Source organism: Pristis pectinata, chromosome 8, assembly GCF_009764475.1.
Source record: "Pristis pectinata isolate sPriPec2 chromosome 8, sPriPec2.1.pri, whole genome shotgun sequence".
NCBI classification, from domain to species: domain Eukaryota; kingdom Metazoa; phylum Chordata; class Chondrichthyes; order Rhinopristiformes; family Pristidae; genus Pristis; species Pristis pectinata.
Window position 1 is genome coordinate 88,080,937 of NC_067412.1, and position 16,242 is coordinate 88,097,178.

The 16,242-nt window shown below is 40.6% G+C and overlaps 1 protein-coding gene across 3 annotated transcripts in view; it reads right to left on the minus strand.

Annotated features, from left to right (window-relative positions):
• Positions 1-712: 712 nt before the first annotated feature.
• The window catches only part of col4a5 (collagen, type IV, alpha 5 (Alport syndrome)), a 210,240-nt gene continuing 194,710 nt past the window's right edge, over positions 713-16,242 (minus strand). For all 3 annotated transcript variants that reach the window (XM_052022091.1, XM_052022090.1, XM_052022092.1), the window contains 8 exons: positions 14,059-14,130; positions 11,832-11,960; positions 11,322-11,420; positions 9,301-9,510; positions 8,425-8,602; positions 5,695-5,809; positions 3,769-3,941; positions 713-2,033 (listed from right to left, as the gene is read on the minus strand). In XM_052022091.1, the coding sequence (XP_051878051.1) occupies positions 1,952-2,033; positions 3,769-3,941; positions 5,695-5,809; positions 8,425-8,602; positions 9,301-9,510; positions 11,322-11,420; positions 11,832-11,960; positions 14,059-14,130 (1,058 nt within the window). In that variant the 3' untranslated portion in view covers positions 713-1,951. The remainder of the gene's footprint in view (positions 2,034-3,768; positions 3,942-5,694; positions 5,810-8,424; positions 8,603-9,300; positions 9,511-11,321; positions 11,421-11,831; positions 11,961-14,058; positions 14,131-16,242) is intronic.

The window sequence follows — 16,242 nt, forward strand, 5'->3', positions numbered from 1 at the left end:
TTTAATTTGGCATTGAGTTCTGCATAGACATTGTGGGCTGAAGGGCCTGTTCCTGTAAAGTACTGTACTAAATGGGAACAAAGGGTTTGTTAGTGTGTACCACTTCACTCAAGATTTGTTGAGTAGAAGAAGCAAGCAATGGGACAAGCACTCTATGGAAAAGGTACTCTTTGAAACTGGTAATAGTCATGCAGCAGGGAAACAGGCCCTTCAGCCCAACTTGTCCATGCTGACCAAAATGTCTATCCAAGCTAGTCCCACTTGCCTGCATTTGCCCCATAGCCCTTTAAACCTTTCCTATCCACGTACCTGTCTAAATGTCTTCTAAACATTGTAATTGTACCCACCTATGCATGTTATGGGAGAATCCATGCAATGCTAATAGAGGTACATTGGGTCAGGCACACCATTAACGATGCAAATTTTGTCTCGAGGTGGTGGACTTTGGATTGCTCTAGTTATTTACCAACTTGCTGCATTTTCGATCTGCCAAGGAATTGGTGGCGAGGTGTTTGGAAGTGGAAGCATATATTAAAAATAAATCTACATGTATTTGGAGGTGTGTGTGTGTGGAGGGGGGGGTGGAGTTGGTGGACATGGGAAGGAGGAGTACCTATATTAAAAAAAAAGTACCTTAACATAGAAGAGAAAAATTACTCCGAAGCCCCAATTTTACAAGTTAATAAAAGAATGGTTAAAAGACGCATGCATCTTTAAGTCAGTGTTTCCTTTTATTTCAATTTTTTTTTGGCTTTTTTTTTGTTTTAATAAGTTGTTTGCACCTGTCCTGGATAATATACAAGAAAAACCACTTTTGGAGAGAGATATCTCTTTGCTGAAGTGAAATATATGAACCTTTGGTAACCTCTGTGTTGGTTGTGATAACAACAGTGGAGGAAAGAAGAAAATTAGAACGGTGATGGAGGATCTGGATTGATAGAAAATAGTTTATAAGCAGTTTTATCTCTCTTCACAAGTACTTTTTATGGCTAATCATTTTACATACGTTCAGACAATACAAAAAGATAGGTATATTTAACATTAAAGGCCCCTTCGGAAAGCTGTAATTATGTAGCATGGTTTATATTTTTTGCATATTAAAAACCCCTGATCAAAACAATAACTACAACTTTTTACAATGTCAAAAAATCCTTTTAATAATTGAAAAGGGAAATGTATAAATTTTGAGGGAGGAACTGGGATGGGAAAAGGGAATATTTTCAAATTACCTGTAAAACCAAAAAAAAATCAGTAGTTTGGTAGTAAAGTGGGAAATCCCATAAAGTGATTCCAATAGTATAAAATACTGCAATTTTTTTTTCACAATTCTGCTACTTTTAATGAAAAAATAGGTTAGAAATGCTAATTGAGCCAGTGATATGTGAAGCAAAATTGATACTATTGGTGGTAAATGTAATGGTGAGATTCTTCAAGTGATAAAAAGCCTGGATACATCATATACACATTTTCAGTACTTACATAAAAACACCAAGGAAGTAACCTGTTGATTATTAATTATTAATATTTAAGAACCTGGGATGCAGTAGTTGGTTAGTAGCACCATGGAAAAATGCTTCAAAAACAAACGAACAAAAATAAAAAGATGTAAGCAATCTTGTTATGTTTCAGTCCATTACTCTTAAATTGACAGAAAGTGCCATATGGAGATCACCCTGAAACACAAGAACTGGAGGCACCACTGTTTCTTGTTCCACAATGCTCAGTTTCTCGCTCACTCCTTTCCAAAATGCACTGAATGCTCTTTACATGAGGTACGTACAAACGAATATTATGTGTGAACAGTTTTTTTTTGTTTTTGTGTTTGTTTTTGCTTTCCACAATAGCACCATTGTAAATGGAAGACAAAGCGCCCTACAGTTTTTATTTATTGAGCTGTTTTTCTTCTTCTCACTCGATCTTGGCTGATGTCTCAATGCCGGGAGCCAATGCATTACGTCCTCTTCATACACACTTGACAACGGCTCACACGTGTTCGGAGCTCTCCTGCTTTCAGAGTCTCAGACTGTGGTTTACTGTTGAAGGGAAGGGAAGAGATAATTGAAAAAGCAAAATTTTGACCAACCAGGAATAAGCATGACACTTGCAAAACAGACATTCTTTCTTTATACCCCCACTCCCATCCCTTGAGAAAGCTCTGGCACACAACTCTAGAAGTGGGACAGGTTGCCTGATTGCTGTGTCATCGCAGCAGACCCAATTTAAGCAGTACCCTATATCCATTCATGCATTTTCCAGCAAAATCATGAGTTAATGGTTAGAAATGAAGAAGAAGTCTTGATTTGCCCTTCCCAGCTAAAAACTGTGAGGCCAGTGGTTACAGGTACGGCAATTCCAATGCGCAGGAACATAGGAAGCTGCAGAGAGTAGTGAACTTAGCCCCATACGTCATGGGGACATTCCTCCCCACCATCAGAAGTATCTACGTGAGACACTGCCTGAAGAAGACAACATCTATCATTAAAGATCCCCACCATCCGGGCCATGCCATCTTCTTGCAGATACCATTGGGCAGGAGGTACAGAAGGCTGAAGTCCCACACCACCAGTTTCAAGAACAGCTACTTCCCTTCAACCATTTGGTTTTTGAACCAACCTACACAATCCTAATAACAACCTCAGTGTAGCAACTCTGTGACCACTTTGCTGGGCTTTTGTTTTTTTTTGTTCTGATTCTGTTCTTTCTTGTGAATGTTGTGTCTCTGATGCTATGTGCTTGGGATGCTGCTGCAAGTAAGCTTTTCATTGCACCTGTGCATACATGTACTTATGCATAATGACAAGAAACTCGACTTTAGATGTTCAGCCAGGACTCTGACTTAGAGGTGTATAGTCATAACCCCGTGGATGGTAGCTTCGCACCACTGGCCTCTCAGCCAAGCACATACACCAAATGTCTGAACATCATGTACAGATCCAGATCCTTATTCTGTACCACCGTGGCATACAGTATATCAAAGGAGGCCATTTTAAATCTGTGGACATTACCCTGTTCACAATTCATGCCTTTAACTTTTCGGAATCTTTTGCCCCCCTTCATCAGAACTATGGGGAATATACTCTGACAGGATTGACAAGTGAACCAATACTGACTGCGCTCAGACATTTCAGGGTCAGTGGATGGATGTGGGTGAGACACAAGCAGATTGGGATTTTCACTGGGTTTGTGTTGACCTCAAATGCTTGGGCTGATTAACTTGGCACAGCAGTGTCTGCGCAGGAACTTTAATTTTAATGCTTTCAGTGAGATCCCAATGTGAAGAATACCTTTGGTGAAGAATACCTTTGAAGAGGAGGTGGCGACATCCAATGTGTCTCCAAAGTTTAAATCCCTGATGTTAAATAGACTGCCAATACTTAATGTTAAGATTCGCCAATATACAGAATCTGTTTGGGTGTGATACATAGAATGCTGGTGACTGGAGACCATTAGCTGAACAAGATCTGACAATATTGTTTATGATGAGACAATAATGGGGGGCTATGTGGGAGGGAAGGGTTAGATAGATCTTAGAGCAGGATAAAATGTCGGCACAACTTTGTGGGCCGAAGGGCCTGTACTGTGCTATCTTAGAGCAGGATAAAATGTCGGCACAACATTGCAGGCCGAAGGGCCTCTACTGTGCCGTTATGTTCTATGTAAAGCAGAAGCATTTATTTGTTTAATGATTGTGGTAGCAGCTAAAACCAAATGGGGCACCTGCACTCAAATTTGTCCACATTTCATTTAGAAAGTTTTACTATTCCTCACCTGAACATCTCCGATGGTTCAACTGTGGCTAGCCAGAAACTGTACGAATTGGCATAATAGTTGCAAGTTCCCCGGCCATGGCATTCAATGAATGGTGCAGATCGGAATTCCTCCAGACAGGAACCAGGAGATGCTAAAGCTTGGCCAGATCCTTCAGCACCAGCACTCGTATGCTGTAAGAAGCAACAACACTGATTGGAAGAAATACCTCTGACACCTCAACACAATGAATAAATCAATGTCTTACTGTCAAGGATAGTTTATGTTGATCTTTGAATGATTTGTTTGTAATAAAGCTAAAGATGGTTGAAGTATCATTGCAGGGAACATAATTATTCAAATTAAGCATCCTATAGACATTCTCTGAGCATATAGGGATGGAATACCATATTACCATTACATTGGCAGTTTTAGACATGTTCCAGCAGGGGATTGTCAATCATCTCAGTTCCAACAATATATAAACAGAAGACCTGGTTACAGTGGAAAAATTCAGCAGACTCACTGGCTAAAGCCTGCTTACATCTCTCATCCACACAACTAGAGGCAACACTTCAATAAAATACCTCATTGGCTATATAGCACTCCAGGACATCCTGAGTGGGATGTGAAAGATGCTGTAGAACTATATGTCCTTTGTTTCATTTTGAATTTCTTCATAGCAGGTCCCACTTAACCAGAACTTTGTTCTGTATTACATGGGAAGTGGCCTACTGTATTGCCAGATGAGCTTTACACTAATGCTTGTCGCTCCTTGGTGACCTAGAATTCAGAGTAAGGAAAATTTAGCATTGTTCTCTCTACTATTGTGAGACAGGCATTTTTGGTAATATGGAGGTTGCGTATTTCCAGGACTTATTTCACAAGTTTTAATGCAAAGGGGGAAGCACCATTAATGTGAAAGGCTCTTGCCAGCTGACTCTTCATTTTCATCTGTACCTTCTCCTTCAGCTGGTTGAAGGCCTCGTTCTCCCACTTGTGCAGCCATTATGTCACATGCAGCAAAGTAGGTTGGTGTACAACACTTTGGCTAGAGACAGGCATTAGAATTATTGTATAGATATTTATTATATTCTCAATCACAGTGTGACTGAAGAGTTGGTACTGATTCAGAATGTTTGTGCCTAATGACCTGCTTCTGTGTGGTAACTTCTATGTGTTTTTAAGTGGATTTCCTGCTACCCATACCAAGCAGACACGTGTGGAAGGTACACAGTCATAATAGACCTCACCAGCCGTAGTTCTCGGTGGTTCAATCTTGTACCTCTTTTACAGGCTCAGATAACGGGGGAATTGAAGACAAGAGTATGATAGAAGTGTCATGTAATTAGACAGTGTTCTGCTTGCCTGGGAAGTTGGTACAGTTTTCTTGCAGCATACAACATATCTGTCAGTGCCACTCTGGGAAAGCACCATTTCCTCGTGCACAACTCTTCAATCAAATAAAGGAATACAAGGCTGGAAATTTTATTTTGTATCAGTGCAAGCTTGATTTTTACTGGATTGGTTGTCATCTACTTTTCTATTTCCACAGAGAATCATTAAGAGGAAATTCTATCTCCATATTATTCAGCGATAAACTGTGAACAGCATTAGTGCCTGCTCCTTGGATATTAATTTGGTGCTGATCTTAGTAAAATTGCCCTTATGGTCACTAAAAGGAACTGTAATTTCTCTGAAAAATGTGACAGAAGAAATTAAAACTTTGTCAGTGAATACCTTCTGGGGTAAAAGATACATACAGGTCTAGGTCAATCTATGTCTGGCACAGATGTATTCACTTCCCTTGTTCTCTGTGTTTCCTACTACAAGGCCAGAGCAGCTATAACCTGCATTCCTTGTCTAAAGATGCTGTAAGTGGCCTGGAATTAAGACACAACATGTGACAGTTGTGGGGGGAAAAAAAAAGCACAAGTCAAAGCATACCATCATGAAGGAGTATCCAATCCACAGTGACACCCAATCATTGGGACATAATGGAATCTGAATTGTCTGACTATGAACAGCTATCACCATTGCTGGGGTCTCACACACAGAGCACCTGTAACAGAGAGTAAATTCAGAGTTAGATTTTGCAGATACTGTTTTTCCTCTTTCTTGCTGGGGGTTCCTCCTCTATCAGCTAAATTGACCAACACTTAACAGTTGGATAATTGCTTCATAATTGGTAAATTTCTGTGGGGAGAGCTGGTACCAAAAGCTTTCCTTCCCCTTTCCCAGATCTCTGCAACGCCATAACACTCCAAACAAACTGAAGGAAACTCCAAAGGAAACAGAAAAGATAATACATTTCAAACACCTTTGGAAATCCATGTGCTTGGCTTGAGGTGTGGAGGCATTTGGAGTAGGGTTTTGGGACAGAATCCAGCCTCAGTTGGGCTGCACTAATGTTTGTTTGGGATCCATCCAGATAACCCCCAGGAAAAGATGCAAGATTAGTTGGATGACTGCGGAATTCCCATCAGTTGTGTTTCTATATTTTATGCTTTCATGAAACAGCTGGGCGTTGTTTGTAAGAAATGTATAATCACAAAAGCAGCTTCTAACTAACTACTTCAAGGTCAATGTCTTAATAGTAGCTGGTCACAAGACAGGTATCTGATTTTTCTTTGCTCACCTTCCTCTTTCACCCATGTTAAAGCCCAGTATTCATGGAACCCTGAGCATCCAGACCAGTGGACTGAAATCTTGATCCTCCTTGAATATTGCACGGGATTGGAAAACATGGCTTTTAAGGTTTTTTCTAAGGTAGGCAGACATCTCCGTTTGTCTTATTTTGCCTTCTGTTTTACCTAGAGTGGCTTAGGTTAAAATCGGCAGTTTGCCAAATACTAATATATTTAGTTAAATAAAGTAACACCTTTATTGAAAGAAGAAAAAAAATCATTGTCAGGTTCTAAATTTCCAATGACTGTAGAAACTAGGACGGAAAACAATGAGTACCCCAGTATAACTTGTACATCTTTTTTGTCAGCCAGATGTCAAAAGATACATGCAAACCCACCTTTAATGAAAATTCAATCTTTCTGCATGATATGGAATGTACTCACTTTAGCAGTAAAAGCTACCTCCGTAGGCCCTTGGAATCTGGGTTTAAGTTTTGGAGTCTAAGGTGGAGGGAACACCGCCACCTGCAGGTTCCCCTCCAAGGTGCACACCATCCTGATTTGGAATAGTTTTGCCCCAACACTGGTTCTAAATCCTGGAACTCCCTTTCAAATCACACTGTGGGACTGCTGCAGTTCAAGACAGAAGCTTACTACTGCTTTTTTTTTAAGGGCTTTTAAGGATGGGGGCTAAAGATCCCGATAAATAGATTTTAAAAATAAGTCACCTACAAGTTGCACACTATTCTGACTTGGAGATGATATTTGCCTAGAAATTGGAATTCCTCCTTATTTGGTGAGCTAAACATGCTTTGTGCATAGTGATAACATCAAATTGAAGGTTGCTTAAAAACAAAATCATAAAATTGAGATTTACTCATGTTCAGAGAATGCTATCTTGCTTTTCTTCCTTTTAAATGCAGTAGAATATGATCTGTGCAGTCACAAACAGTGGTTGCTTATCAAGTAAGCATCCGTCCTGGTTGGTGGGAACTTAGTCAACGTGTGACTACTATAGAAATGAGGGGAAACGTGGGAGGGGGCAAAAAATATCAGGGAAAACAGGGTTGGGCATTGAGTGGGAGGGTGCTCTGGTGTCTCAAAAAGAGACCCCCACCTCCTTTAGCCTGAACTATGAAATGAGCCAATTTTTCAGAAGGCCCAAGTCTCAATATTCAAGCTTCAGATGGCCACAGATCCAAGCTTCTTGCTCTGGTGAGATCAGTGCACAAGTGCTTCAGTCTGTGGTCGGTGCTGATGGCAACTGAATTTTCATTACATTCAGTTGCCATCTGAACTGGAGTGGGAGGGAGTAGCGATTGATGGTTACCTTTACATCTCAAAAATAATGTCACAGAGGATACATTTTAAATCACAACTTTGAGTCATTTAGTCTTTGTGTTATTGGGAGTGAAAAATGAGGGTTTGATCCAATTTCTTTCTGTAAATTTTTAATGAGTGTCATACACATTGATGGCAGCATCATATGCACAAAACGTGAAGGGGAATTGATACCAATGTTACAGAGAATCATGACAGGAAAAGACCAAACTAATTTGTTGACAGCAGGGTCTCAGGCCAGAACTGGGTGCAAACTATTCAAAACACACAAAAAGCACATCTTGTGCTTGAATTATACACAAAAAACAGGTGAAAATGTTTTCTTTCTAATCCAGTTTCTAGGTAGTTGCCTTTCCTTTAATTTTGGTTGGTCTATATTCTGGAACTTTCTACTTAAAAGCAGTCTGGGAGTATCTTCACAAAATGGGCTTCAATGATTCAAGAAGGCAGTTCTTCATTACATACTCAAAGGGGAACCAGAGATGGATACTTAATGCTGGCTTGGCTGTGACAAGGTGTGTGTGGATGAAGAGAAACTGTGAAGCTTTACAGTGGATGTGGAGAAGAATGTGGAGAGGTACTTAGATCTGACTTACATTACATAAAATGGCATTGACCATCACTCTCTTACCAATGATATAGCAGTAATCAGCTTGCACTGTTGCAAGCAGGTTGGCTTACCTGCTGATGAAGGGTCGAATTGGCTTACCTGCTGATGAAGGGTCGAATGTTCTCCCCGTTCACTGGGGCCATGCTCATTGGCATTGGCTGAGGTGTTGAGAGCCAGTAGGAGTAGTCATTCCTTGAGGCAAAGTTACACACATTGTTGATGTTACAGAACATAAATGGCATTGTGCTGAAGCGCCGCAGGCAGCTCCCAGCAGTTCCTGGAGAAGAACAAAACAAAAATCAGTCCATAGGAAAATACAGCAGAGGATAAAGACATTTGGGCCATTATGCTGGTCCCACTTCTTAAAAAGAGCTCTGATTACTCTATTTCTTTTTTTCCATTCCCCAGCAATATGTTTTACTTTTCGAGTTATTTATCCAATTTCCATTTGAGATGTACCACTCAATAGATTCTCCCATCCTTTCAGGCAGTACATTCCAGATCATCATAACCATTTGAGTAAAAGCATATTCCTGCATATCGTCTTTGCCACTCCTCTTAAATCTATGCTCTCTGTCTAATGACCTTGATAGAATTCCGAATGGACAAATCAGCTTTGGAGAAATCATCAGTTAGGTTTGTTCACTATGCAGATGCCAGACCCCAGATGTCACATTCCAGTTTATTGTGAGACCCCCTCCATTTCTACAGTTGCTTCTTCGACCACTTACACTTGCATGTGGTGCTCCTGTTTCGGTCAAACCCAGTCTTATGATGTACCTTGGCTATGTTAAATTGACTACACAAGTATATCATGAAAGGGGTTTAAATGAAAGTGTAATTGGTACAATTGTCTTCTCATGGTTCTACCTGGTGATGTTCCTCTGCAGTGATAGTAACATACAAGTTGTGTAGAATTAACAAATATCTATTCATTATAATATTCTTACAGCACAATAATGAGACAATTCTCACCTAAATCTTGTCCGTGTGCTCTCTCGTTGCCTTGCACATAAAGCAGAGAGAAGCCATCGTAGACGGCAGTAGTTCCAGGAGGACAACGTGGCACCTCAGTTGACTGACTGTGTCGGGTAATCAAGAATCCATGAGCTACCGAGCCACCAGGAAGACCTGGTGGCCCAGGAGGGCCATCAGGGCCAGGAGGCCCAGGGTAACCTCTGTCACCTGTTAAGGACCATATTCGTATGGGGTAAGCAGCTGAATGAAATACTGGCACAACTTTGCTAAAATTACAGACAATGTTTCTAAATGCTGGTGCAGGGTGTGAAAGTATTTGACAGAAATAGGCAAAAAAACAACTTTGACGTGGAAAGAAAAGAGATGATAAAGATTTTCCACCTGTTGTACAGCCCATTTTATTTTACTTTCCAATAATTTCAATGGAAAGGAACTCTGGATGTGGAAGGGGTATGAAGAATGGGGGCAGACGGGAGTTTGCAGTTGGTATATAAGATGCGGCAATCCACTAACCATCCTTTTTTTATACCTGACTGGGGTTGAACCACCGCCAGTAGGTGTTATGTCCAGGCTACAGCCTACACATTACTGAGGTATTATAATAATTTTGTGATATCAACCTTGCCTATTGCCTTGGTAGAGAAATGTACAATGGCTTGGGATTGGTTCACAATACAGAAATGTAAGCCTCCTCCCTTTGGATTGAACTAAATTAGTTGAATGGATCTGGGTAACACTAAAGGTTGACACTATGGAGGGCAGAACACGAGCTGGTGTTGCCACTTTCAATTCCAGGGACTTCTACCCATAAGAACATAAATTAGTATTGCCACTTTCAATTCCAGTGACATCCATCCTTAAGAATATTAGAAATAAAAGCAGGAGTAGGCTATCTGGCCCTTTGAGCTTGCTCTGCCATTCATCAAGATCATGGATGATCTACCTCAGCACCATTTTCCAGCACAACATCCCTTGATTCCCTTAATATCCAAAAATCAGTCAATCTCTATTTGGAATGAACTCAATGACTGAGTCTCCAAGGCCATTTGCGGTGGAGAATTCCAAAGGTTCACCACCATCTATGTGAAGAAATTTCTTCTCATCCAAGTCCTAAAAGGCTTCTCCCTTATCTTAAAACTGTACCCCCCGATCTTAGGCTCCTCATTTAGGGGAAACATCCTCCATGCATCTACCCTGTTAACCCCATTGGAAGTTTCAATGAGATCTCCTCTCATTATTATAAATTTTACAGATTACAGCCCCATTCTATTGAATATCTCCTCATACAGCAAACCTGCCATCCTTGGAAACAGACTTTGCTGTACTCCCTCTATGTCAAGTACATCTTTCTTGGGTAAAGAGACATCATTGCACACGTTACACCAGATGCACTCTCATCAAGGCCTTATACAATTGCAATAAGACTCTCTTACTCCTGTAATCAAATCTTCTCTTTATAAAGGCTAACACACCATTTGCCCCAAGGCTAACATACCATTAGCTTCCCCCCAATTACCTGCTGCACCTGTATGTTGGCCTTTAGTACACCCAGATCACTGTGCATCAAGATGTGCATCTCTTGATCCCCATGGGGACAAGATAATTCACGTGACTAAATAGTTTGTTGATCATGTCCTGCATAGCTCAGGAAGAATGTCTGTTCAAGGTATGCAATCTGGCAAGAATTCTTCATTACCACTGGAAGTCAGGGCAAAAGACTTGAAAGAAAAGTGGACCACAGTAGTACAGCAGACGGAATGAATGTCAGGGACATGTATTCACTTTCTCTGCGAGCTAGGGCAATGTTCAGCTGTTATAGTTAGGAAAAATATTAGGGAGATAAAAATTGACCAGCATCCTAGCTACTCATACATCTCAACATGGCTAGTATCACAGTACCACTGACAAAGGAAAGGGAGAGGAGAGTGTCCTAAGCTCTGGGTTGAAAAGTTAATGTTAATAGGTAATAATCTTGCTGTCAGCAAACAAAGTCTAACAACTATGCTTCCAGCTCTTACCTGAGCCACCTGAAGGGCCTGGATTTCCTTTTGGTCCAGTTGGTCCATTAAATCCAGGAAGACCATCTTGCCCTGGGTCACCAGGGGGTCCCAAGGGGCCTGGGAGAGAGAGATATTTTTACAAAAGGCATTCAAATTTTACAAAGTCCTCAATAAAAACAAAAAATGCCAGAAACATTCAACAGATAAGGCACATCTTTGGAAAGAGAAGCAGATTTCTGGCCAAAGACCCTTCACAAAACGGAGCCAATTCTGACGAATGGTTTTCGACCTGGAATGTTAACAGTTTCTCTTTCCACAGATGCTGTCTGATCTGCGGGGCATTTCCAGCATTTTCTGTTTTTATTTCAGATTTCCAGCATCTGCATTATTTTGATTTTCATTCTCTAACTCTGTAACATAAGAGAAAAGATTCTGACATAGACTCCCAGCTGCTGAGTGTGCAAATGTAACCTTGCATGTTCACATTCAGGCTTACTAAATTTGTTGTTGTACGAGTTAGTGTCTTACCTGGAGGTCCTGGAGGACCAGGTAAGCCTGGTGTTCCTTTCGGACCAGGTGAGCCTGGTGTTCCTGGTAAACCTTGTTCTCCTTTTACGGGCGGCAATGATACAACTGGTCCAGGTGGTCCAGGTGGACCTGCACAACAAATGTCATGGGTTAAAATGGGAAAGACAGAGAAAAAAGGAACACTTGCATTCATGTTATGAGTGTTTTTGCTATTCAGTGTATTATTCTGAACATTCTATCATCTCCAACATACAATATCATCATGCAAAGTGCTCTTTTTCAATTAGTTGATGATTTCCTTTGAATTTAAGGTATAAGTTTTTTTTAAACATTCTTGTTCTTGGACTAGTTAGACCTGCTTTTGTAACTTGTCCTTACTTGACCTTGAGATGACGATGTGTCAGTTATGTGAAATGGATCAGCTTTTCCATTTTGCAAAGTGTAGAGTAATTGTTTGTATCATAGACATTCTAAAAGGTTTAATATAAAACACTTTGAAGATCTTTGCCTTCTTAACCAGCCGTATGGTAAGCAGCCTGAATGGTTTGTCTCCCAACCCTAAATCTTTTCTTTGAGGTGCTAATACTAAAACGCCAGGAAAGCAGGTAGATTTATATCTTCCCCTTTGGGGCAGTAATATAATGAAGTATTTCAGGTACCTTTTGTGATAAATAGAGTGAAATAAAAAAAAGCATATTTGTGTGCACAGGTGAAGAAGGTGAATCCTAGAAGGCAATTTAATCACTGCCTGATGGCAGACATATCTTCCCCTTTTATTCTATCCCTCCCTCTGGCCTCATCCAAATATACTTTTATCTCTGCATTTGCTGAGAAGCTCTTCAATGTAAATATGGTGAAGAGTTTGATGTTCCCAATTTTAGTGAAAAGTCATTGACTTAAAATGTTAACTCTGCCTGAAGTGTAATAGGTTATACAGGCAAGGCTGGGGTTAGTTTAGACTAAGAAGCTCGTTCATCTGGGTTTCGATGTATACTAAGGAATTTTAACCCCATAGTGTGTACCTTTTTTTTAACCTTGCACTTAATGTACCTTTGTACAAAAGAAACGGTTCATCATCTATAAATCAGCCTGATCAGATTTGCCTTCCAGTTAAAACTGGGGATATTACCCAGGAACTATCCCATGGGAAGGAAGGGACTGGGTCTGATTTCTGATCTTGAGGAGCAGGATTGGGTGAATGGTGGGGGGGGGGCGGTTTGGGGGAAAGACTCCCGCTCCTCCTTTCCTACGAGCGGCACTTTAAAGATCTTTATGTCAGTTTAAGTGAAACCTGGGAAAGCAATTGAAATCAGAGTATCCCATCCTTTATTTCTCTCACCAACTCTGGACATCATCAGTTAGGCCAGCATTTATTGCTCATTTGTCATTGCCCTTCAGACAGTCAACCACATTGATATGGATTTGAGGTCACATTTATGCTAGACCTAGTAAGGATGGTTCCCTGAAGAGCAATAATGTACCAGTTGGGATTTTTGTGACAATGTGCTAATTTCATGGTCAATGAGCCAGTTACCCAGTGGGAACAAGGATCCCCTATCTAACCTTTAACCCAAACTCCTACTGCTGATAGAGAAAGATCACATTGATGTCAATTCTATACCAAATCAACTGTAGTATGCTGTACTCTGTTTTTGTCAAAATACAAATACTATCAGAGGAAAAGTCTACCGCCATACCTGCAGCTCCAAACATGGCTCTGTAATAAGCATTGCTGAGCAGTTTATAATGGGATTAAATTGTGAGTTTTGCAGGTAGGTGACCTGGCTGTAAATCTAGAGTGAGTATGTCTCACTGACAAATAATCGTCCTCAATAGATAGAGGTCATTTTCAATTGGCTATTTAGTGTTTCCCTGATAGGGATTATCCTGTATCTACTGTGGAAAACCTACAGGTTTTTCATTGCATTGAAAACCTTCACTTGGTAATCACAGGCCAAATGAACAAGGGAAATTGTGGTTCTGCATTATTGTCAGCCATTCGTCTATTCCTAAAATTAAAATGATCCCTATGAACTTTGGACAGATAATCACAATATGAACTACTTACAGTTCCTCTTTCTTTCATTATCACATAAAGGAGAGTGTTTCTCCCTCAGATACCTACCATGAGACATCTTCAGTGGAATAACTGCTACAGGCAGGTTTACCTTTCTCAGGATACACAAGCTAAGCAAATCTAAAGAATGACAAGCTTGTTAAAACCTACCTGGATCACCAGGTTGTCCTGTTTCACCTGGAGGTCCCTTAGAACCAAAAGGTCCAGGAGATCCTTTCATCCCTGTGAAGCAAGTGAGAACCTGGATGAAACCACATCTTTCAACAACATTTAATACTTATGCAATGAGCTATGTCTAGGACTGCAAATAGAACTGAGAATCGGAGCCTTAGAGAAATTGGGCCAGATCACATTGATGGGACTAATCTCACATTGTACCTCTGGGCTCACCATTGGCTCAAACGATGTATGTAACTTATTAAGCTGATGGGCAACTGTGTTGTCTAGAGGTCTAACCCACATTCATGGCTTGATCCATGCAGGTATTGAGCTAGTGTGTGGAACGAGCAAGGTTTCCAGCTTGATTTGAGTGTGATCTAGCCCAGTGACTACAAGGTAGCACAATGATCTTAGTGCTCAAGTTGACTACTTCAGATCTTTTATCTTCTGTAAAAATATACACAGAAAATTCTGCTAACATTGAATGCAAATGTTTTGTATTTAATTTTAATGCATTTTGTATTTCTAGCAGATACAGTAAGTTTCAGTGCAAGCAGGCTTACCCCGACTATGAATTTAATATGATCTACCATTATCTTATTAATGGTGAAGCAGTCTTGAGGGGTCAACAACCTAACTTATATGTTCATATGAATGTTTTGTTTTGTGACCCTCTTCAGACACATCAATATCTAGGTTGATGCTTCAATGCAGTGCTTAGGAAAGGGGGAGCCGCACTATTGGAGTTGTAGTGTTTCAGATGAGAAGTAAAACTGAGAACCTGTCTGCCCTGCAGAAGTTCTCCCTGATGTCCTGTTCAGTATTTATCTTTCACCCAACATTACAAAACCTGTTTACCTTTAGCACTATCTCATCACAGTTTGTGGAATCCTTCTGTGCGCAAATTGGCTGCTTTAATTTCTATGTTACATCAGTGGATACAATTCAAAAATATTTAATTGACTGTGAAGCACTTTGGGATGTCCTGGTGTCATGAAAGGCAATTTGGAAAGCGATTCTCTTATTTTGCTATCCCATAAAAGCAAGGTTTAAATCAAGCATGTCTAATGTAGCCACTGGTCAGCCACTTTTCCTCATTGCACCCACACTTATAACCAACTCTAGATAATAACTAATTAAAAAATTTGGTAGAAAGATGGTCAATATATATAATTCAATTATTTAAAGTATTACAAACAAAGTGGAAAATGGGTAAGAGAATTGTGATGTGGCAGAGATTATGGGCTAAGAGATTGGTGCATTAAGGAGATGAATGGAGGACATCAGGAATAGATTAGTGCTAGGGAATGGATTGGATCAGGGAGGAGATTGTCAGGGAGGTAAGGAGTTCAGGAAGGACATCTGAAGTAAAACAGGAAGATCAGTGCAGCAGTGGGGAAAGGTTTGAGAAACTGTGTGGAGGATATTGCCAAAGACTGGACACCAGTCCCAGGGGAGGGGGTGTGTGGAGGGAGGCACGGTAGTGTAGTGGTTAGTGTAATGCTATTACAGCACCGGCGACCCAGGTTCAATTCCAGCCACTGTCTGTAAGGAGTTTGTACGTTCTCCCCGGGTCTGCGTGGGTTTCCTCCAAGTGCTCCGGTTTCCTCCCACATTCCAAAGGCATAGAGGTTAGAAAGTTGTAGGCATGCTATGTTGACACCGGAAGCGTGGCGACACTTGCGGGCTGCCCCCAGAACATTCCACGCAAAGATGCACTTCACTATGTGTTTCAATATACATGTGACTAATAAAGAAATCTTATCTTGTGTGGAGGATTGGCGCACAATCACTTTGGAAATGAAGATAAAACAGAAATGTACCTTTGGGAGAATTGACGCATACTCAGACTCTGCAAAATCAAGCTTGTAGAGAACATTTAACAATTTCCAAAAGGGAGAATATGTTCACATTCATTCAACAATAGTGCCTGCTGCTCTATAAATATTACTGTTAATTTGTGGTTGGCCTGGAAATCTGAAATCAAAACAGCGAATGCTGGAAATACTCAGCAGATCAGGCAGCATCTATGGAGAGAGAAATAGAATCGATTCAGGTCATTGACCCTTCACTAGAGTCGTGGACGGGAGTTCCGATGAAGGGTCTCAACCTGAAACAGTGACAGTCCATTTCCCTCCACAGATGCTGTCTGACCCGTTGAGTTCCTCCAGCTTT